We start from the raw sequence: 22,633 nt of genomic DNA on the forward strand, positions 1-22,633 counted from the left end.
AGTATTTTCTTGAAAGGCAAGTTGAAAAGCTGCACTCTGGCTGATGTTTAATTTTGCACATTGTGCTCATATGAAGGCTTACAGTGCTTCTAAAAGTGCTCTGTGGCATTACAAAAGACAGCACCTGATTTTTGTTACAAAGAGAGAATAGCAGTGCTTTAAGGGTTACTGATCATCTACATAAGACAAAGAGGCAGTTCAGAGTGACATATGTGTTAAACCAGGATTTGGTTGATAACTGTATTCCCCCAGTGCACTAGAGCAGTGCCCCAGCTCATGTGGTAACATTTATGGATCTGTTTTAGTGCTACTGGTAGTGCAGTTGTGAAAAACTGGTCTAACCAAAAGAAGCAGCCTGTGATATGAGGTCAGGACTAATAGGTAATTTCCTGTACCAGCAGACACAGAGTGCTGGTTGTAGGAGTCCTCTTGATTGCTGTCACTGAGTGGAAAGCCTGCAGCTGACACATCTGCAAAAGCTGAATCTACTTTTTCTTCTATTTATTTCTGTTCCTGACTGATGGGCGAGATTGTAGGGTTTATCCTAACAGTTATCCCCTTGATAAGCTTATTACAACTCCAGTGAACACATGAAAAAAATATATTATATAATGGATGCTTTACTGTCTGAAACCAGCATGGTCTGAGCCACCCAAACAAGGAAAGGTTTCTTCCAGGCCCCATACAGTCTTCACCACAGATCTCTGCATGGCCTTGGGCAGGTTGTTTCACCTTTTTGCCCCCATTTCTCAAACTGTAAGCTGAAGGGAAGTGATGCCTCCCATGGAGGATGTTGGGAGGATCTGGTGGATAATGAGGATAATGGTACTGGCAACTGCTGAAGCTGCACAGAGCTGCAGTCATGCCCAACATCTGTGCAGGATGGGAAAGATGTGAAGATGCTAGTTGTGTAGCAATTTACTATCTGTCCAAAGCATGGACATACTAAATCTTATTGGAAATTTCCCACCTGCTCCAAGTCCAAAGATGTAGCTGTTGTCCCTGATATAAAAAACATGATACAGTGTTTATTAATCACAAAAAGACTGGGAAAACAAGAGCCCCCATTGCGTGAAGCTTCCCTCTCATCCTGAGGAGAGAAAAGAGTTGAGGAGAAGGCAAACTTTTCAACAAGTTGCCTGGAGTAGTGCTAGAAGAAAGGCAGGTACTGCAGTGATGAGTGACAGGCAAGAGGCTCAGCTGAGTGACAGTCACCTTTTGTTGCACTCTACAATGATATAATTGCATGCCCTTTTTCCAAACCCTATTTAAAGTCATGGTGTCCAGCAGCAAAATGAAATAAAGGCATTAACAAGCTTTCTATGAACTTATGTCCTCGGAGACAGATTTATCTAAACAGCATCTTCATGGTGCCTGAGAACCAGAGATGCATAGACAAATTGGAGGTAATTTAGAGAAGAGCAACACAAATGATTAAAAGACTGAAGGAACTGATGTGAGAAAAAAAAGATTAAAAGATGTGAATATGCATGACTTGGCCTAATGACAGCTAAAACGGATAAAGGTCTACAAATGTTTGAAGCCCCAAGGAGAGGAGTTGCCTGGAAGAATGCAAGGAGTGTAACCAGAGTAAGGACCACTGAGATGAATTTGAGATGGCAAATTAGTCTAACACTAAGCAAACACAAAACACACCTGTAAGCCCTGTATCTGTCAGTGAGGGTAAGGAAAAGTGATGGAGAGAAGAAGAGGATTTATGTCAAAAATGCTACAAATGCCCATGAGCTGTATTTTGGCAGTGACAGAGAGTGGCAGTTCAAAGGAAAGATCCTACAGAGGAAAAAGGTTTGGTAACTGTGAGAGAGCAGATGGAAGATTGCTGATTTCTCAGGCACATGTTAAAGAGCCCCCAAAGATATGCAGAAGAGCTGCTTGCTTCAAGAAAATGGAGAACCTGACAGGTAACAATGACAATCACAACACTGCTCTGTGGCAACAAGGAGGTAATGATAGAAACTGATACCCAGTACCAGTGTGTACAAATTATTTAGTTTATCATAATAGGAAATTAATTGATCAATCAATATACTTAAGGGCATTAAGTTTCAGGAAAGCAGTGTTGGAGTAAGTATGAAAAGGGATGCCTCCAAGGGAGCCTAAGTGAATTGGGCACTAACACACTATAACAGTTCAATTAGGCTTCTTTGAAAAGCCCACACTACCCTGGTGCTTTGAAATCCATTTGTGGGAAGAGCAGACAAATTCAAAAAGATGCCATAATGAAAGTACAAGAAGCTCCAATTTCTCTGAAAGTGCAAAACGCCAGGGATGAGCACTAACCCCTGTGATTTCCCAGGGATGGGCTGCTCAAAGAGCTCCGATTTAAATGAAGCTTTTGCAGACACACTCAGCTGCTGTACAGGCTTACAGAGGGAAAAGAAAAGGCAGCAGCAGGAAAAAAAAAACCCTTAGCTACATATTGGAGGAAGAAACTGCATTAAATAAAAAAGAGGATGCAGGTGACATTAGCTGTTCCTTAAATTCCCTCCCTACTAAACTTTTAAGCTTTTTTAAAGGGGTACCCTTGACAGAAGATCTACCGAATTATTTCTCTGAAGTTTTAATTAGTTTGAGGAGCTCCCTTGTCTCCCAGTCTGCTCAGTCTCTTCATTTGTGGCTTTTCCAACATATTTTCATATTTTTTTACAAAACCTTTCTCAGCTCTTGCTGAAGCAATGGCCTGACAAAGACCCACAACTGCAAACAGCTCCTCACACATGCTCCCTTGCCTTGCCTCGTGCTGCACATGGCCCCAGTGCTCAGGACTGACCTTCAGAAGCAAAATTGTTTTACATCATAGGGATGAAGCATTTTGGAGAGTCATTGCATGTGTATTCGTGTGCCAGTGTGTTGTAAGGTGGAGGTACCAGGAGTTTACTTGGTTCTGTGAAGCATCTTCAACTGTTTTGTTGTTGGTAGTGTGCTTTGGTTTTGTGCATCTGTGTGTTTGAGTAGGTGACTGCCCATAAACAAAAGAAACTCCACTCACCTCTATTACCCTTTGGGGCAACTTGTGGGTTGTAATTTCGTGGAGTTTAGTCAGCAAGCTAGAGAATGCATGGGAAGAGTGAGGGTTTTTTAATCCTTAGATCAGTCAAGTTCCAAATATGATGGAGCAATGATTTATCTTCCTGTGTATTTCAAAATCTCTCATCATATTACTGCTAGAAGTACAGACCTGTGTGCTGCTTTGCAAACAGTTTGGAGAAGAGGACAGCCGCTTGCTTTGCGTGGCGCTGATGGCATTACAGTGTTTAGTCAGCTGTGCTGCCATAAAGATGTCACGTTGAAACCTGATTTCAGGAAGACAGAGGGGCTGCTCTTTCCTTCTTGCTAGGCATGAGATTTATGCACGTGGCATCCTGCCACCGAGCCACCAGCTGAACCCAGTGCCTGTGAATCAGATTTTCTGCCACATGTTTATCTCATGATATTATGAGGCTGTCGGCTGACATGATACCAAGCCTTTGGGTTTAATCTGAAGGCAGCATTGCAATTCCAAGAAGTCAATACGAGTGATTAAAAAATATTCCAAGCGCACCAGAAAGCTTAGTTAGACTTGGATATGACCTTGGGTATAGGAATGTGCAGGAGGTTACTGAAAACACAGCGTGTCTTTGTAATGCCCAGGGGTTAGATGTATCAAAGCAAGTGTCCTCATTAGCAAGTAGCTGGGCAGCACCAGGAAAATCTATCCAAAAAAGGCACATTTCTGAGAATGGCAAAGCAGTGCATCAATGGCTTTGGCTTCCCCAAGCCAGCCAGTTCCCTCTTGTGCTTGCACTTGGAAACTTGGAGCTAGCAATGTTTTGAATATCAGGTTGTGTAACCTGTAGGGGAAGCCTGTGCTGGGCTGGAGATGGTTGTAGGAAGGGACCACTCACGTCACCACTCCAGTGTGCCAGCTTGCATGGCCACCATGCCACGCCTAGTCATCAGCTCCGCAGGCAATTCATTACCTAGCCACATGGTAGGCATCAAAGGTTTCCATCTGCTGTTTGGGGGATGTCTTTTAATTACCATGTCCTGCTCTCATTTGAAGGATTTTAATGCAGTGGAGAACTGATTCCACTTCAGATCTGTCCCTGATGGCTTCCTCCATCCAAGGAGGTTCTTGCTGCAGCTCTCACCTTGGGACGGTGCATGGTGTGGGGCAAATCTGAACCCAGGGTTTCTGTAAAACAGCATAAATCTCCTTCAAGGCTCCCAGATGAACCAAATACATTCCTACTCCATATTGTTTTTAAAACTATGGCAATTATGGATAAAGAGCTGAAACAGCAATTTATTGGAGGAAAACCCTATCATCATGTGGATAATCTACCTCCTGTATTTGTATATCTAGCTGAAACCGGTTTCTTTAGGCAGATAGCACAAAGGGTCCTTTGTAGGGAGAAGAGTAAACTAGAGAGACAAATGAGTTGTAAGGCATAAGGGAAACATTACTTTAACCTCTTTGGGCATTACTTCAAAAATGTTAAAAATCCTGAGAGCTTTCCAGTGGAGCATTTAAGGAAGAGGAAATTTGACTCTGTAGCAGTAAACATACTTCCTTTAAAAACTAACTGTATACTGTTGTGCCCCAAGAATATGCAGGAGCACACTGAGAGTCCTTTTGGAGAACACTGTGAGGATTTTACTGGATTAGAGATTTGAGAATAAAAAGATTATTTTTAATGTGATAGTGAAGTGGGTTTTGTAACTGAGACTGTGAAGATACCAGAACAAAGCCCAGTTGCAAGCAAGCATTCCTAATACTGATGTAATCAGTAGGAGAAGAAATGTCATAAAAAGTAAATGTCCTCACTCAAACTACCAGCCAGGAACAAAGACAAAGCATTACTGGTTTGTAATCTCATTTGCTCAAACTCTGGCCTGCCTAATGAGATGGGAGCAATTTATGTATGAACAGATTATTAGGGAAAGGCTAGCAAGGTATAGCTGATCATGTTGATCATGAGTTCCTCTGAGTCGACACTGGTCCACTTAGGCTTCCTCATAGCCTGATCACAACCTGAGCACGGCACCCAGGACAAATGGGCACAAAAATTCCTAGAATTAATCGCCTCCAATTTGGATCGACAGCTGGTTGTCAGACAGATATTTGTAGACACCTCAGTGTGGCATGGTCTGAGGAACACATTCCCTTTCCCAGGAACTCACAGTTCAAGCCCAGAAGGGGATATTGATATTCTCTGCTTCCCCTGGTGCGTGATGTATCCTCTCAGCTGCGATTGCTCTGGGGACTTTGTTAAGTGTGTTGACTAAATCTCTATTAATTATAACATGAGTTTACACATGTTTGTCTGACAAGTAAATACTTACTTGTATGAACCCATTTAGGTGTCTGAATCTAGAACTGAATCTCTCCCTTTAAATGTTTAGGTACTTAAGGAAAGATAAGATTTCCTAAGATTTTTCCTTCCCTGTTTTTTACAAAACACACTTGTGATTGCAGGCTGGTTGAAGATCCTACTTTCTGTTCAGCCACTGAAATTAGCATCAGTGGAATAGGTGCCTCGAAGCAGGCTGATAGCATCTCTCAGAAGTCACAACTCTACTGTGTCCCCAGTGACTGTCCAAAAAGACTTTGCTCATGTGGTGGCAGTGCCCTGGTTCCTGCAGAATCACCTGGCCATCCACAGTGTACCCCTCAGCAAGGAGTTTATGAACTAGATCCTCTGCTGGTCCAAAATCCAAGCAGTTCCCTTCACCCAACAAGAGCTATGCTGAGATTCACATCACCTGAAGAAACAGTTCTGATGGTGTTCAAAAATATTCTTAACATTTTAAACAATAGCTTTATTAGATTTTTTGCATGATGGTGTCCATTCTTAAGGAGCTGAGGCATGGTCTCCCTTGTTTATAAATTGATAACTCCTAATTTTAGGGCAGGAGGGGCATTAAAATTCTTCACCTTGGCATGTGATGCAGGCTGTAGAGGAGTCATAAGTGGTTCCCAACAAAGACCTGAGAAGTATTTCTACTTGCCCAGCCAGTGCCTGCAGCCGAGCAGGGAGAAGCAAACATCCCCAGGGTTACAGGCATAAACCACAACTCCAGGGACCCTAGGTTGCTGTCTGCTGAATTTGGCAACGTGCCCAGGTATTCTGCTGCTTTAATAATAACTGGTAACGTCAGCAGGTGCAGTAGATGTTTCATAGCTGTATAAGGAACAACGGAAAGACAAGAGAGAATGGAGAGCAAATAACAGATGGTAAGGAGGTTGAAATGCTTTACGGTGCTTATTCTAGTCTTAAATGAAAAGGATAATAGTAACAGGATATTTAGTACAATCATAGCTAACAGAGCTAGGAAGCCTCCATAAGGGAGAATCTGAAAGAAAAAGGCTGCTGATTGCCTAAATCACTTGAATATTCTTAAATCAGTGAGGCTGAATGAAATTCACCCTTGACTATAGTGCTTAAAAGAGCTGGTGCGAAAAGACGTTGCTTTATAAAAGCATCTCTTGTCTTCTGGAGACGCTGCAGTGGTTCATACTCCTCAAATCCCTTGGTGAAAAACACTGCAATTCTATGTACCCTTAATGCTATCAGCACCAAGCCCGAGTCATGACTGCGTGTGGTCGTGCACTTACACACACACAGAGCCAGATTTTTGCAGCTGTTTGAGCAAAGGGAAGAATAAGAGTGAAATGTGACATCGGTTTTGATATGTGACATCAACTTTCAAGCTGATGAAAGGGAGCAACATGTTCTAATTATTATTCCCCTTCAAAATAAGCCACAAGCTCAGACAAAAGAGGAGAGAAAGAAGGGGGGGAATCCAGGAGAGAAACAGAATCACATTTTCTCACTTATCTAATTAAAGCAAGGTGGGCGAGCAAGAGGGAGGGCTCACTGCTCTGGCAGCAGTGCTGCCCCGTTTATTCAGGGAAAGGTGGGAAATGGAGGCACCAGCTCTGCTGGGCCCATGGGAATTGTCCCATCCCGGCTGGAGGGGAGCTCTTTTCCCAGTGCTGATTCACACTCAGTTTCAGGACATGGTGGTGCCTATTGAACCTCATGCCCCAATTTAGTAGCAGAGCTGTTTGCACTGGTGTTTTGCATTGCTTTGTGTTGTGACTGCTTCCAGCACAGACCAGCCTCAGGAGTGTCAGGAACAGCACCACCAGTGTCCCACTGCACCAAGGGAAGGTGCTGGCTCTGCTATACACTCCATGTATTTTCCAAGTTTATTTGAATTGCCCTTTAGCAACTTGTACTGCTTCCTGAGCAGGCTGTAGTGGGGTTGTCTGGCTCGTCCCTGGTGTACCCTCTCTCCGCATTATTCCCATGTCCTGATGCCATGTTTTGTCTCGGCTCCCATGTAAGGTTGAACGCCCCCAACCTTCTTAAAAAAAGCACTTCCTGAAAACAGAGCTTTGCCACCCACTGCCATATGTCCACTGCTCCCTCTCCAACAAGGTGCCATTTAATGACATTAAGATATCTGCAGCCAAGTGCCTGACATTTGTGACTCTGGGGAAAGAGAAGCCATTGTACCTCCTAGAAAGCTCCTCAGAAATGGATTTCAGCAAGGGAAAAGGGAGGAGTGTCTTGTTTTATGGTTTGAGGTTGATGAAGTGATCTTGAACCCTACTCAGCCCCGTGCCACATCAGAAGTATTAGCAAGGAGCCACGACCTCACTGGTCATGGGTTGGGTTTTTTTCCAGAAGAGGAGTGCTGTCATTTCTCCATCCCTTTTGCTTCACCAAACAACTTTTTTATCCCCAAACAACTGCAAGGTGGCCAGGCTTCAATTCCTCAGGCAGTACCTGAAATTGCCAGCCCTGTTGTGGAGGAGAGCTGATAAGCAGGGGGCTGGGAGTCAGCCCGCAACCCCGATCATCTCCCTGGTGCCACAGCCATGCGGGCACTTGTGGTGCTCAGCTTCCCATAGGTGGATGCATCTTCACTTTGAATGATCTTGCACCAGGCTGATGTGGCTTTCCAACAGGACAGCAGTGTGAATTGGGAGGAGGCAATCCTTATTTTCCTTCTAAACGAAGCCTGTTTCTTCAGTTTGTGTGGGGAAATGGGAAGCCCTGTGAGCAGTCACAGGTTGCACTGCATCCTCCACCTGCTTATCCCGCCCATTATCGGGTTGAGGCCATATCCCTGCCCTCCCATCTCTCTGTGCCCCTGCTCCATTCCCATCCCTGCTCCTCTGTCTGCTGTGTCTTGGCTCTCAGGCACTGTAGGGGCAGGCACTCTGCTGAAAAAGAAAGTGAGAGCCAAGTAGCTTCTGGAAGACCAGAGGCATCTGCAGGCCAGCAGATGCTGCTGGCGCCCAGCATTTCTTGGGACCAGTGGCACGGACCTCAGGAATATTTATTTGCATCCTGGCCTCAATCCCAGTTGGGATCTTTGGATGCTGCCGCTGTATGAATATTTATTACAACAGATGATTATCTTTTCTTGCTGCGCACCCTTAGTTTGCATCCTGTTTGTGTGCCTTGCTTCTCAAGAACCGTGTTTTCCCATTGCTCTGCTTTTCACTGCATTCTCGTGCTGTGTTGCGATATACCCAACTATATATAAAAAGAATAATCTGGGGATGGACTCCTGGTTTTTCGATTGCAATGTTCTCTCTTGGGATTTTGTTCTCCTTTAAGCCGTGCTCGGTGACAGACAGCTTCATTTGCTCGGGTGTCCTTTACCCTCTGAGGTTTAATGTGTTTGTTTAGAAGACAAAACTTACTGTCAGTATTTCTATAGCACCCTCTGGAGTCAGACTTCCCCAAAAGCTAGAGGTACAGAGTTTGCTTCACCAACAAATAAACCCTATTAATTAAAAGGTTTTTAGCAAATTGGTTGATATTATTCAGGCTCTAAGACAGCAGTTGTTGAAATCCACCCTGTTTACTGGCTTTTGTTTCACATTTGTAGTGCCAGAAAAGACTTGTTTTGGATTTTTATTACAGTGCAACTACACTCACATTTCAAGGTTAATTCATGTAACTCAAAAGCATATTCCATGTCTCCAGTGCACAAGGTGTTATATTCAGCCTGAGTTCAGAATGAGCTTTTATTTCCAAAAATCCATCCATACAGTGCTGTATAACAGGAGTTGTCACCTTTTGAAGATTATTTTCAGTCTCTGGGACCAAACCTAGCCTGGGCTGGGGAACCACTGAGGGCTCCGTTGTTTCTGTCTCACCCAGTCGTTTGGCAGGGCATGTATGGAGCATCCATGACAGGAGTCTTTCCAGACTGGATGACAGAGGATGGTTTACAGGGAAGGAAGTGGAGATGCCAAGTGGCTGAAATCTGACATGAAGGCTGCAGCGTGTTATTATTTTTCCCCCTCACAGTATGCTGCGGAGTTGCTGGCAGTGGTGCGCCTCCCCTTCATCCATCCCAGCTATCTGCTAAATGTTGTTGACAATGAGGAGTTGATAAAGTCTTCAGAGGCTTGCCGGGATCTAGTGAACGAAGCCAAACGTTATCACATGCTGCCGCATGCCCGACAAGAAATGCAGACACCAAGGACCCGGCCCAGGCTCTCTGCAGGTAAAGCAACACTTCCTTCAAGAACACCAGCTCCCTGGGCCAGTGTTTCCTGGACACAGCCAGGATGTGCCCAGGGATGGGGCACAGACCTTGTCTTCTTCTTGGAACCTGGTAATATTTCAAGCTGAATTTTCCATTGCTATTTTCCTCAAGCATTTAGGAGCCTCTCCCAGTTGGCAGACATGGGTGTTCAGGTGTATGTTCCTGAAACAGGATTTGAAAGGAGCCTAATTTTTAGTCATTATTATCTTTGGCAGAGGCCGTAACATTCCTCTGTTGTCCTGAAAATGAGCCCCTTGCCCTCCGTGCCTCAGTTTCTCTAGCTGCAAAAATAGGCGAATAATTTGCCTCTTTGCCATTGAGCCTCCTGTGAGGAGGATCTAACTAATATTTTTCAAACAGCTTCACTTTCAGAGCCCTTTGTAAATATAATATTTTTACACGGTGAGGCTCACAGTACCAGTTCAGGCTGTTTCATGCCTCCGAAACAAACGGATCACACATGACAGATTCCCTTTTAAAATCCCAGCAGCTATGGAGCACTGAGTCTTTTTGTAAGGTTTCTCACCCGAGGAGCATATGCATTTTCCTTTTCAGAAAAATGCATGGATAAAACCCAAGTGCCCAACTTGCCAGCCGAGCCCCTAACATGGTGATGTGAGAAACATCCTAAATATTTGCTGAACAGAGGAGTGCAAATACCATGTAGGAAAACTGCATCCAAGAAGGAGTTCTGTGAAACAGGTGAATTGTTTTAACATGCTGCCTGTACTTCTGCCTCCCATAAATACAATCACAAAGCCAGACAAAACTTTCTGTCACTGCCACTAATGCTAATGTGGCACGGAGATGGCATATCAAACCACGGCATTTGCAGCTTCAGGAGACTGCCTCATCAAGGCACCTTTCAGAAGGACGAAGTGTAGAGGACTTTCAATAACAATCTACCCTAAAAAGTCTTTCATTGAAGACGACTAATGGTGTGACGTTCGAAGGGATTTTTGAAAAGTGCTTATTTTATGTATATAAAATTGTAGGTGTAATGTGATCCGTTTCCAGAAGCTTGTTGATGAGGGAAAAGTGATTCTCTCAGGGTAAGAGAGGGTGATTATAGTTTTTTAGGTCAGAGTCTAATTATATAGAATCATGTTATTTTGCATATCAACGGCATTCATGGAGGCACAAAGGATCTCTAAACACCCTTTGTGGAGTCACTGCAGCATGTCACATGCCCTCTTGAGGTCATTGATTATAATCAAGTTATGTCTTGCACAGGTGATTAGATTTTCTGGTATGGCGCAAAAATAATGATCTCTTGTTACTGAGAAATATTTATTTAAAACTGTACAGCACTTTATCTTAATAACTTTTAAGAGAGTAACCTTGCTTGAATGACACAAATATATTTTTTGAAAATGCTAATGAAGAATGACGATAATCCATTACTCTGCAGACGCATTTCCCTCCACTGCAGATCCTAATCTCTCTTTCTGGCATCTCGCTTCTGCCCCCCACCTGTGCACAGTTGTCTCTAAGCTGAGCACTCTAACACACCACAGCAATGGCTCTGGCCATGAGACAGCTCCCAGAATGGTGATTCCTTTCAGCTTGTGGCCTCATGGTCCTGCTTCTGAGCCTACCTCTCCTGGCAACAAATTGCTGCACAGAGGTTTTAACACTTCTGCTAACTGTTAAATCCAAACTATCCCCAGCATTTGACCCTTGTTTGTAGCCAGAAAACATCACAAGGTTAAACTGTGACAGATCTCTGCAAGGATAAGTCTGGAGTAGAGTCCAGAGTAACACTGAGATCAGATATGATTCAATTCTGGCTGTGAAGTGGGAATAAACCTCTGAGATGTGGACTGCAGAAGTTTTGCATGAACAACCTGCATGTTAGGGGCTTCTGCAAGCTGTTCAAGCAGATAAAGCTCAGTTAGTAACTATATTAGGCTGTGGACTATCCCTGTCACATTTCCTAGCACCTGGTAGACTAAGACCACCATGGCTTAAGCACATGTTTTCCGTGACTGGAAAACCTACTTTTTCTGGGAAAATTATAAAAAAAATTACACCAAAAGCTACCCCCAAAAAACCCACAACAGACTACCAGAAAATTATTTGTTAAGAGTACATGCAAAGAGAATATCAGGATGAAGATCAATAACCATAGCCTAAACCTCCTCCAGACATTAGCTTTTAGTGTGAGAACACTTTCTTCAGGTTAAAGTCCAAACATACTTTTTCTGGATAATGGTCAAGCTCTGAAGTTATCACAATCCTTGACAAAACTCCCTTTTTCTTCAGTGGTAGAAGAATTTGCTGCACGTAGGTCTCACTCAAAGAACGTGGAAGTGAATGGACATCTTTACGTGGAGCTGCCTTTTAATTTCTTTTCCCTCAAGTTCTGCCCAGATGGCATTCTCCCTCCCTAGTGCTCCCAAGAGTGGGTTTTTGTGTTGGCTTTTTTTCTTCATAGTGTTGTTCTTCACCCACTGCTCCCCCTACACACACATTCCTGTTTTTTCTCACCCTTCTTGGTTTGATTGCAGACTCTAAAACAGATTTATCTATGACACATTAAAATTATCCTGACTGATGAGTATTTTTTGATAGGCTCCTGCCTGTTTGAGAGATGCCACTATTTATAACACAATTTTTCTTACTTGAATCCTAGGTGTAGCTGAGGTAATAGTCTTAGTTGGGGGTCGCCAGATGATTGGCATGAATCAACGTGCATTAACAGCAGTCACTTGCTTAAATCCTCAAAACAACAAGTGGTACCCATTGGCCAGCCTGCCCTTTTATGATCGAGAGTTTTTCAGCGTGGTCAGTGCTGGGGACAACATCTATCTCTCAGGTAAGCAGCAGATTTCTTAGAAACATAGAATCACAGGCAGGTTTGGGTTGGAAGAGACCTTTAAAAATATCTAGTTCCAAGCCCCCTACCATGAGCAGGGACATCTTTCAGTAGATCAAGTTGCTCAAAGCCCCATCCAACCTGGGCTTGGACACTTCCAGGGATGTGATAACCACAGCTTCTCTGGGCAACTTGTGCCAGTGTCTCATCACCCTCATTATAAGAAATTTCTTCCTTATGCCCTATCTAAATCTATTCTCTTTCAGTTTAGAACTCCTACCTCTGGTCCTGTCACTACAGGCCATGATCAAACCTAACTCTTTCCATCTTTCTTAGAAGCCCCCTTTAAGTATTGAAAGGCCACAATAAGGTGTCCCCAGAGCCTTCTCTTCTCCAGGCTGAGCAAGCCCAACTCTCTCAGCCTGTCTTCATAGGAGAGGTGCTCCAGCCCTCTGACAGTTTTCATGCCTCATCTCTGGACTCACTCCAACAGATCCATGTCCTTCTTGTGCTGGGGACCCCAGAGCTGAACACTGTACTCAAGGTGGGGTCTCAGCAGAGCAGAGGGGGAGAATCCCCTCCCTCAGCCTACTGGCCATGCTGCTTTTGTTGCAGCCCAGGATATGGTTGGCTTTCTGGGCTACAAGTGTATGTTGCCAGATCATTTTCCAATTTTTTGTCCACCAGTATCTCCCAGTCCTCCTCTACAGGGTTGGTTGCAATCAATTCATCCCCGAGATTTATTGGACTGGGAGAAAAGTTACCACACAGGCAGCCCAGACAAAGCAGGACATACTGGAGTTATACCCAGCCGCTTCTGGGGAAAAAAAGCAGCAAAAAAAAAAGACAAGTGGGAGGCAGGTGGGAGAGAGGGATTTCCCTGCTTTTATCATTCTCCATTTCACTGCAGTGTTAATGTTCTCTCAAAGCAGTCAACAGCAATATTGTGCAGTTGCAACGTGAGGAAAATAGGTCTGACAACCATCAAGCATGCAAAGAGGTTTCACTGCTATAGAAACACAATTTAAAATACTGGCTGTAGTTGAGTCTAAATGCTGGGTTATGGAATTTGAGACAGACAGGCTGAACTGCTGAATATGTGACCTACACTTAAAGTATTTGCTTACAGGAGCATTCATGTTTTGTACTTGCTGAAACCTCTCTTTTGACAGTAGTCACTAGGCCTATAATCGTCTTAGTTTTGATGAAACTGAGACCACATTCTTTAAAAGGCTTTAACTCCCAGAGTATCTGTCGACACCATGCCTGAAGCATCACAGTGTCTGTTTTTATGCAGTCTGTTGGTACCTCTGCTTGGCTGGAGGGGGAAAAGCAATTCCCACCAGACAATGCAAGGATGCTGTGATGGCAGCTGAGTGGAGGTTGGATGATAAAAAGAGGAGGTTGGGCAGGGAGGTGCGGATGTGTGTGATCCGAGGATGCAGTTGGGAGCACAGATGCACCTGGCATCTGTACCAGTAAGGGGTTACAGCTGTTGCCTTTCCCTTGCCGAGTTCCCTCACTGCATCTTTTGGCGTAAATTGCTGCCTGTGGTGTTAAATTCCATTAGTACTGCATAGAGACCCTAAGAATTTACTGGAAATTATTTCTTGATCATTTTTTCCCCATACTTGAGAGCAGCTGGGGAGACGGTCTTTTATGGAAGCTTTTGTGAGATGTTGACTTCTAGTTATTCTCAGCTGAGGTACTTTCCAATATGTACAGCCATTTTAGGCTGTGCCATACCTGCTAACAAAAGCTTGGAATCCTAACTTCAAAGTTTATTTCAGCTCTTCCCCTTGAACCTGGCTGAGTGACCGGATGGTATTTGATGGCTGCAGTAAGGACAGATAAAAATCCCACATGGCTAGAAATGTAGCTGAGTGTCGATTGATTTTTTGCTTTGCTCAAGTTTAGAAGACACAGTGAAAAGGAAAGGGGAACAAACAGAAGTAGGAGTGGACTTTGCAAGCTCCAAGTACTGCACCCCACACTGCATAGTGTAGGTTTGGAGAGCAAAATGCCGAGAAGGAAGCCTGATTTTCTCATCAAACCATGGAACTGAGTCTAGTTCATTTTCCTGACTCAACCACTGACTCTTAGTGTGGTTTCAAATAAATCATTTCACCTCTTTGTGCTTCAAAACTGGATAGTAAGACACCCACTAAGTGGCTATCTTGGAATCTTCAGTCAGAAGTTAAAAAGTGACCTGTATAAATATTTCACAAGAGCATCTTGAACTGTTTTACAGGAGTGGTACAGCTGGTGCTTTTATCAGCAAATGAAAATAAATAAGAAATTTGTCCCTGAAAATTAGAAATTAAGCCTACAGTGCAAGTTCTGACTTTATTCTGCCCAGATATGTGCTGCTTCAATCCATCACTGTATTAAGCATTTTAGATTTCAGACTGGCCTACGTCTCACAAGCCAAGATAGACTGAGCCTCCTGACACCTTCTTGCAAGTGTTGCAGTAATTTAATAGACTGGAAGTTATTTATGAACACTGAGAAGGGTCTATCCCCTTATGTACATGTCCCTCGTTGTCTGACATCTTGATTTCTACATGTCATCTTATTAAAAAAGAAAAAAAAAACAGCCTTTGGGGCACATGAATAAATGACACAGATATGCATCATCAGAACAGATGCTCAGTATTGAGGGTGATTTATTTTAATTAGTCAAATGTCATTTGAAGAGTTTTTACTTTGTAACTGGCTTTGATTGCTTTGTGCAAAGCTGCTGCCCTTCCAGGATCTCACATAATTCTCCCCTTTTCTCTCCCTCGCCCGCCCGTCGGTGCCAGGTGGAATGGAGTCGGGTGTCACACTGGCTGATGTCTGGTGTTACATGTCCTTGCTCGATAACTGGAACCTCGTGTCCCGCATGACAGTCCCAAGGTGTCGACATAACAGTCTGGTGTACGATGGAAAGATTTATACCATTGGAGGGGTCGGTGTGGCAGGCAACGTTGACCATGTGGAAAGGTAAAAAAAAAAAACCTCTGAACTAAAAAAACCCTATGTTTGCTGGAGCTTTTTCTTCATGCTATGCTAAAGGACTGTTTTCCTTTAAAGGCCACATCAAATGGACTGCATGTGTTAAAATAAACTATTATAACAGCTCAGAAAGGAGGAAACTAGGCAGGGTTAGGTTTCTTTTAAAAGCTTCAGTGGAAAGCATTGTTTGAAAACCAAAGACGAAAGTTGCCAGTTTGTCAGCTTGCTCAGGGGAGTGAAGAGAGGAAATTAAGCTTCTTTGGACACTTTTCCAGGTTATACAATGAACTAATAAACTTCCTTTGAATTTAGTACTGATGAAAGCCTTTGCAGACCACAATAATACCTTTTATTTTATTATTATTTTAAACTTCAAAAAGCAATAGCAAAGTAATTTTCTTGTATGTGTTTTCCTGGGGAAGCACCTCAGCCTTCACCTGGCTGGAACATCCTCCCTTTGGTGGTCTTGGCCTGGGGTTGGGACTGGCCAAGTTCAGAGTAAAACAACCAATAAATGGAAACAGTCTTGAATCTCTAGCTGAACAGAGATGGGAGAGAATGGAATTTTTTCTTTTCAAGAAGACTCCAGATGTAAAATTTTTTGGTTTTTCACATGGAACTTAGAACAAGAAGAAGGAACATAAGCACAATGGAAACATTTCACAGTTCCAAACCCAACTAGTTTCATGTCAACCATAACATTCAGTTAAGCCATAGATTTTATATGTATATCAATGTTTTCATTATAAAAGTAGAATTTTCTTTGAAATGAAGTGTAGAAGAATATTCCAGTCCAAGACGATCGATACAGTCCTAGCCTTCCCAAACACTTAATGCATTGTGACACATTTTTGTGAAATGTTTTTCCTTAGGAAATGTGGCAGCCAAAAATATAAGGGATGTTTCTGTCTTTTTCAGAAAGTTAGGATTAAAGACGCTTTGAATCTGAAACATATACATTCCATTTATTCAGTGAGTGTCTGTTTCTTATTTTAAGTCAATACTGTAAATACTGAATACCAAAACCTGTACTTCATCTTTCAAACATACAGGAAATTAGGAAATGCCAAAATTAATTTTCCTTTTTTTGGTACAATCTTCAATTGTGTGATGACTTTTTTTTCCATGAAGATTTTCTGCCTAGTTCAGTGCATGGGACAGACCAACTGTCTGTGTGCATGTGCAGGTTGCTGAGTGATCACCACTCCCATACAGCCCTGGTTTTGTGTTCCTCTGTCTTCACAAATTTGGCACTATTTTGCCCAGGGGATGAGGATGTGACAAAATAGCCCCTGGAAAGAACATGTGCTGTGGGACAAGGTCTGCAGGTGACCTTCCCTCCCAGCCAGGCATGGACTTAAAAAACAATGCTGGTGATGATTCTCTCAGGGAAATGCAGACAGCAAAGAATGACTGATAAATCATAGCAGTGAATGCAACATGTCAATGTTGCTTCCCTTCTTAACCCTGAGCTTATGGTGGGCACTGCCCTCAGGACATGCTTTGAAGCAAATCTCACCCTTTGATGCAGACTTGTTTCTGATATCTGAAGGTATTTGTCCCATAATTTAAGTCAATAAATTTTTAACTAGCAGAAATGTTTTTCTGAACACATGAAGGAGAGCGCCCAGGAAAGAGATGCAGTGTTTCATTCCATCTCTTGATAAAAATGATCATCAAAATAATGCTGTTGAGAATAGGTGTCTTGATAATTGATTAAATTATCCCTTTTCATTTTTCCCAGGGCCTGATTTCTGTCTCTGCTCTGATTCTCATGGTCTCTCTTTAACAAAGCATCCAAAATGTTGGTCAGTTGAATGAACCCCAAATCAAGTAAAGTCCTCCCCACTCCTTCCTTCTCAGTCATCCAAGCCCTTGCTACAGACAACACTGCAGCCTGCAAAGTCATGCTCAGGCCCTCAGCATCCTCTGGTTGGCTGAGTGAGAGCAGCTGTGCTGGTTTTCCATTGTAACGAGCCCACCAAGAGACCTGTATGTGGGAAAGGAGCAGATTTCCTCCCTATCATTTCGGCGCACGCTGTCTCAGCCACAATGAGGATGTCTTGTCATGGGGATTTGCTAAACCCGTGGTTATAATTAATCTGCTATTGTCTATAGAGTGACTTGTGAGACGGAGCCGTGGAAAAAGTGCTACATGGCCTCCTTTGAGTTATGCTGGGAAATAAGAGAGGTTTGGGGATGTTTCTTTTTTTTATTCTTTGTATTGAAATGACAGTAGGGGGTGACAGGAATGAAGGATGGCATGAAGCTGTGTGTTTTGGAAAAGGTATTTCAGGGTCTGCTGTTAGAGATGCAGGTGAGGAGAAGCTGACCCGCCTAGCTGTGCTAAGCAAAGTCAAGTCTTTTCACACAAAAGCATTTCCCATTTGGACAAGGCAGCATTCAGGAATTTAAATCACTGTAGCCATTTTCGGAAGCAATGAGCCTTTCTGAATTTGGGTTGCAACTTTGAAAAAAAACCACATTAAAATGTAAACCGAAATCACTTTAATTGCCAAGTGGTCTGATGTCTTATGTACAATGAATGCCCACTTCTTGACTCTGCCTTTCTCCCCACCCTCCTCAAGAGCTACAAGAAACCAAAATCTTCTCCCACTATATTTCTGTGTGGGTTGCACATTCTTCTTCAAATATTCCTTTTGATGGGACACTGTAATATCATCCCTTAGTAGGGGAGAAACCTCTCTGTCATTCTATTAAGTCTTACAAAAGCACTGTGTAAAAATAATAAGGTGATATGATCGTATCCTCCATGTCAGGTGATGCCAAAAATTACATTTACCTCTGAAGTTAGCATTGTTCCTCTCAGTGCTGGATTAGAGAGTCACGCAGTCTTAGGCATTGGTTGGTTTTTCACCTCATAGGAGGCATATGAGATTATAGCCCTGTTATCCAGTCAGATGGAGGTACAGGGGCTTATCCAGGCCTGACATACAATGCAGTCCTGGGCTGTGCCACCAGTGTGAAGGGCAAGGCACTGAACACCTCCCTCGCTGGACCCACCTACCACCTCCCCTGGTGCACATGCAGCTTATCTTTCCCAACCACATTTTGCTTTCTGCTTGCTCAGTTATCCCAAGCGTGACCATGCCCAGCTTTGGCCAGGTTTTGACGTGTATTCACTGGCATGGTGAAGGGCATGTCTCTGGTTCAAAGTGACCTACTCTGACCTCACCAGTTAGTAGCCCCAGAGCATGAAGTAGATAGGGTGTCTCACCACTGTGGGTCTTAGAGAACAAGAAGCAAACTGGGAGAAAATGCTTTCTCTGTCTTCAATCTGTTTTTCATGGAATTATTATAATATTTGTTCCTAAATGGTTACAATCTTACAAATACATCTTTACAGCACTATGTTTTAAAAACAAATGTCAGACCACCTTAGCTATACATGCTGCCACCTGACTGCACCTCATACATCTGCCTCACCATTACAAAACATTAAAGCAAGTAGGGACCACCAGAATCCTAATGATTTATGGCATCAGCTCCTGTGCTCCTTTCTTCATGCTTTTGGTTGTGTCATTGATGCTGAAGGGCACAGTCTCACACAAATTCTGGTGCCATCAAAATCAGTGGATGTTTTCCCATCAAATTCAACAGTATTGAGATTCTCTACCCTTTATCTGCCATTTGTCTGTAAGGAGGCAGCAAAAATTCCATCTTGATGGATAATATCATGGAACTATCAATCACAAATAGATGAATAGAAGTCATTTGTTACTCATCTTAAAACAATATGCATGTGCCAGAGGGGCTGAGTTATAAGTCCATTTTTGTGGCTGTACATGGGTATATGTTCAGGGAAAGTTATGTTTTTAGAATGAGTGTTTAGGGAAATAACCGTGTGGCTGCAGTTCTCCATCAAGCCCCTCTGGCAAGGTTCCATGTGACAGGGAGCAAGTCATTAGGTGTTAGGCGAGAGGATATTACACTTTCTGTCTTCTTCTGAGATATGAGTTGGGAGCTGGCGAAATGAAGTGGATCCACGAACTAGGTCTTTAGATAATGGATGGGCCCTGTAATATATGCAATTTGAGAGCTGAGAAGCCTGCGTACGCTGACAAGACAATGTATGTGACTAAAAGTGTGGAAATGTGGGTGCTTTGTGGTTATTATCTGTTTGAAGGACAGAAGAAGATGAATCCCCTTGACCTGACAGCACTTTTGCAATAGGGTTGTCTAAAATTGGGAGATTACTTTTGTTGGCAGTGCATACTTCGAAGACAGTCTAAAAAATTCAGTGTAAAGAATAAGCTTTATATGCTTGAGAAACTGTTTCAGAACCTACTGTTTTACATGGTCACGTAGGAATTAGGGCTTCTCCCCAGAAAAAGGCAGCAGGATCAATTGTCCAACTGAAATGCATCTGAAGTGTACCCATGCATGCAGCATGGGCAACAGACAAGAGGAGCTGAAAGCCATTGTGCAGCAAGAAAACTATGACACAGCTGCCATCATGGTGACATGGTGGGATGACTGGCACAGCTGGAGTGCTGCAGTGGATGGCTCTAAACTCTTCAGAAGGAATAGTGGGGTAGTCCTGTATGTTAGGAAGTGTTTTGATTGTCTGGAGTTTGATGATGCTAATGACAGGGTTGGGTGTTTATGGCTAAGAATCAGGGGAAAGGCCCAGGTGACTGGCTATTAGCAGTGTGACACTGATATATAAGAAGGGCTGGAAGGAAGATCCAGGGAGCTAGAGGCCTGTCAACGTGACCTCAGTGCCAGGGAAGGTGAGGGAGCATATCATCTTGAGTCCTGTCACAGAGCACATATGGTACAATCAGCAGATCAGGACCAGCCAGCATGGGTTTAGGAAAGGCAGGTCCTGTTGGACCAGCTTGATCTCCTTCTATAACAAGGTGACCCATTTAGTGGGTGAGGGAAAGGCTGTTGATGTCTGCCTGGACCTTAGTGAAGCCTTTGATGCCATTTCCCACAGCATTCTCCTGGAGAAACTGGTTGCTCATGGCTTGGACAGGTGCACTCTTCAGTGTCTAAAAAACTAGCTGCATGGTTGGGCCCAGGAGTCACTTCCAGCTGGCAGCTGGAAACCCATGGGGTTCCCAGGGCTCAGTATTCAGGCCAGTCTTGTTCAGCATCTTTATCAGTGATCTGGATGAGGGGGCTGAGTGCACCCTCAGCAACTTCACATACAACAGCAACAACAAGGTGAAGTGCCAGGTCCTGCACTTTGAAGGAAGATGAGCTAGAGGCCTGTCAACGTGACCTCAGTGCCAGGGAAGGTGAGGGAGCATATCATCTTGAGTCCTGTCACAGAGCACATATGGTACAATCAGCAGATCAGGACCAGCCAGCATGGGTTTAGGAAAGGCAGGTCCTGTTGGACCAGCTTGATCTCCTTCTATAACAAGGTGACCCATTTAGTGGGTGAGGGAAAGGCTGTTGCTAGAGGCCTGTCAACGTGACCTCAGTGCCAGGGAAGGTGAGGGAGCATATCATCTTGAGTCCTGTCACAGAGCACATATGGTACAATCAGCAGATCAGGACCAGCCAGCATGGGTTTAGGAAAGGCAGGTCCTGTTGGACCAGCTTGATCTCCTTCTATAACAAGGTGACCCATTTAGTGGGTGAGGGAAAGGCTGTTGATGTCTGCCTGGACCTTAGTGAAGCCTTTGATGCCATTTCCCACAGCATTCTCCTGGAGAAACTGGTTGCTCATGGCTTGGACAGGTGCACTCTTCAGTGTCTAAAAAACTAGCTGCATGGTTGGGCCCAGGAGTCACTTCCAGCTGGCAGCTGGAAACCCATGGGGTTCCCAGGGCTCAGTATTCAGGCCAGTCTTGTTCAGCATCTTTATCAGTGATCTGGATGAGGGGGCTGAGTGCACCCTCAGCAACTTCACATACAACAGCAACAACAAGGTGAAGTGCCAGGTCCTGCACTTTGGTCACAACAACCCCCTGCAGCCCTAGAGGTTTGGGGATGAGTGACTTGAAAGCTGCCCAGAGGAAAGGACCTGGGGGTGTCTTTGGTTTCCCGGTTCAGGTGACAGAGGGTAGGAGAAAGAAAGATCAGTTCTGACAGAGACCAGTGAAAGTGGGTGAAGAATGTGGTCTGTGGAATCTGAGGTCCCAATAGGGAAATTCATCCAGAAAAGGGGGAATTGTTTTTGTAATTTGAACCTTTCTCCAGTATTCCTATAGACGTGGTCCTCAACTGCACCCAGCCCCAGCATATATGAAGGATGTAACTCCTCCTCCTCAAAAATATATTATGACAATTAGAAAAATTTCTTCACTGAAAGGATTGCCAAGTATTGTAACAGACTGCCCAGAGAAGTGATGGAGTCACCACCCCTGGAGGTATTTAGAAGGCATGTGGATGTGGTGCTTAGGGATGTGGTTTAGTGGTGGCCTTGGCAGTGCTGGGCTAGTGGTTGGACTAGATGATTTTATAGGTCTTTTCTAACCTAAACAATCCTATGATTCTATGATTCCTTAAGACAATTAAATGCATTGCCTTGTCCAAGGATAGTTTATTAAGCCCCTCAAAACAGTCAGAAGAAAAGAAAAAAGGCAAAAATTAGTAATCCATTGTTTTTATTTTAAACATGTGAGTCATCTGAAGAGCTGTTTAATATGACACTGTACAGCTATAGCAGCTTTCCTGCAAATGTAATAAAATAATGCTTAAGAAACTGAAGGGCTTCTTATGGACTGATGGAAATGGTCGGTCTTTAAGTGACTATAAGGATTGCAAGGTAAGGATTTTAAAATGTGAATAAATGAAGATACTCATATGGCTATTAAAGATAGAAGAAGAGAAATTAGGAGACTGAGGAGAAAAAAAATTACTGTTTTCAGGTACTGAAGAGATCAAAAGTTAAGAAGGCAGTGAAGCGAATGGCACAGCTTGAAATGAAGGGTTTTCTTGCTGTTAATACTGAGGTGGTAGGGATGGAGCAAGGAAGGAGGCATTGAATGAAATGAAGGAAGGAAGGGGAAGATCAGACCCATGGATGAAATCCTAAGAGTGGAGTGTTGTGGAAACCAGCAAGATTGTCTCCATGTCTGCTCTCTTCAAGCCTGAGCTGTATTTTCTTTTGGGTTCAGATTGTTTACCGTGTCATATGAATTATACATACACATACATATATACATTGTTTGTATGCACATATAATATGTATATACATGTATATTATATATATATATGTAAATAATGCATAAGCCAGAAGTTAGTGACAGCACAAGGGTG

General features: G+C 43.5%; 1 protein-coding gene across 1 annotated transcript in view; it reads left to right on the plus strand.

The window, feature by feature from the left end:
• KLHL29 (kelch-like family member 29) overlaps positions 1-22,633 on the plus strand; it is a 73,355-nt gene that overhangs the window by 26,713 nt on the left and 24,009 nt on the right. The window contains exons 4-6 of the mRNA XM_009084722.1: positions 9,339-9,537; positions 12,215-12,397; positions 15,202-15,382. Of these exons, the coding sequence (XP_009082970.1) occupies positions 9,339-9,537; positions 12,215-12,397; positions 15,202-15,382 (563 nt within the window). The remainder of the gene's footprint in view (positions 1-9,338; positions 9,538-12,214; positions 12,398-15,201; positions 15,383-22,633) is intronic.

This window comes from Acanthisitta chloris, unplaced genomic scaffold (assembly GCF_000695815.1).
Source record: "Acanthisitta chloris isolate BGI_N310 unplaced genomic scaffold, ASM69581v1 scaffold3231, whole genome shotgun sequence".
NCBI classification, from domain to species: Eukaryota; Metazoa; Chordata; class Aves; order Passeriformes; family Acanthisittidae; genus Acanthisitta; species Acanthisitta chloris.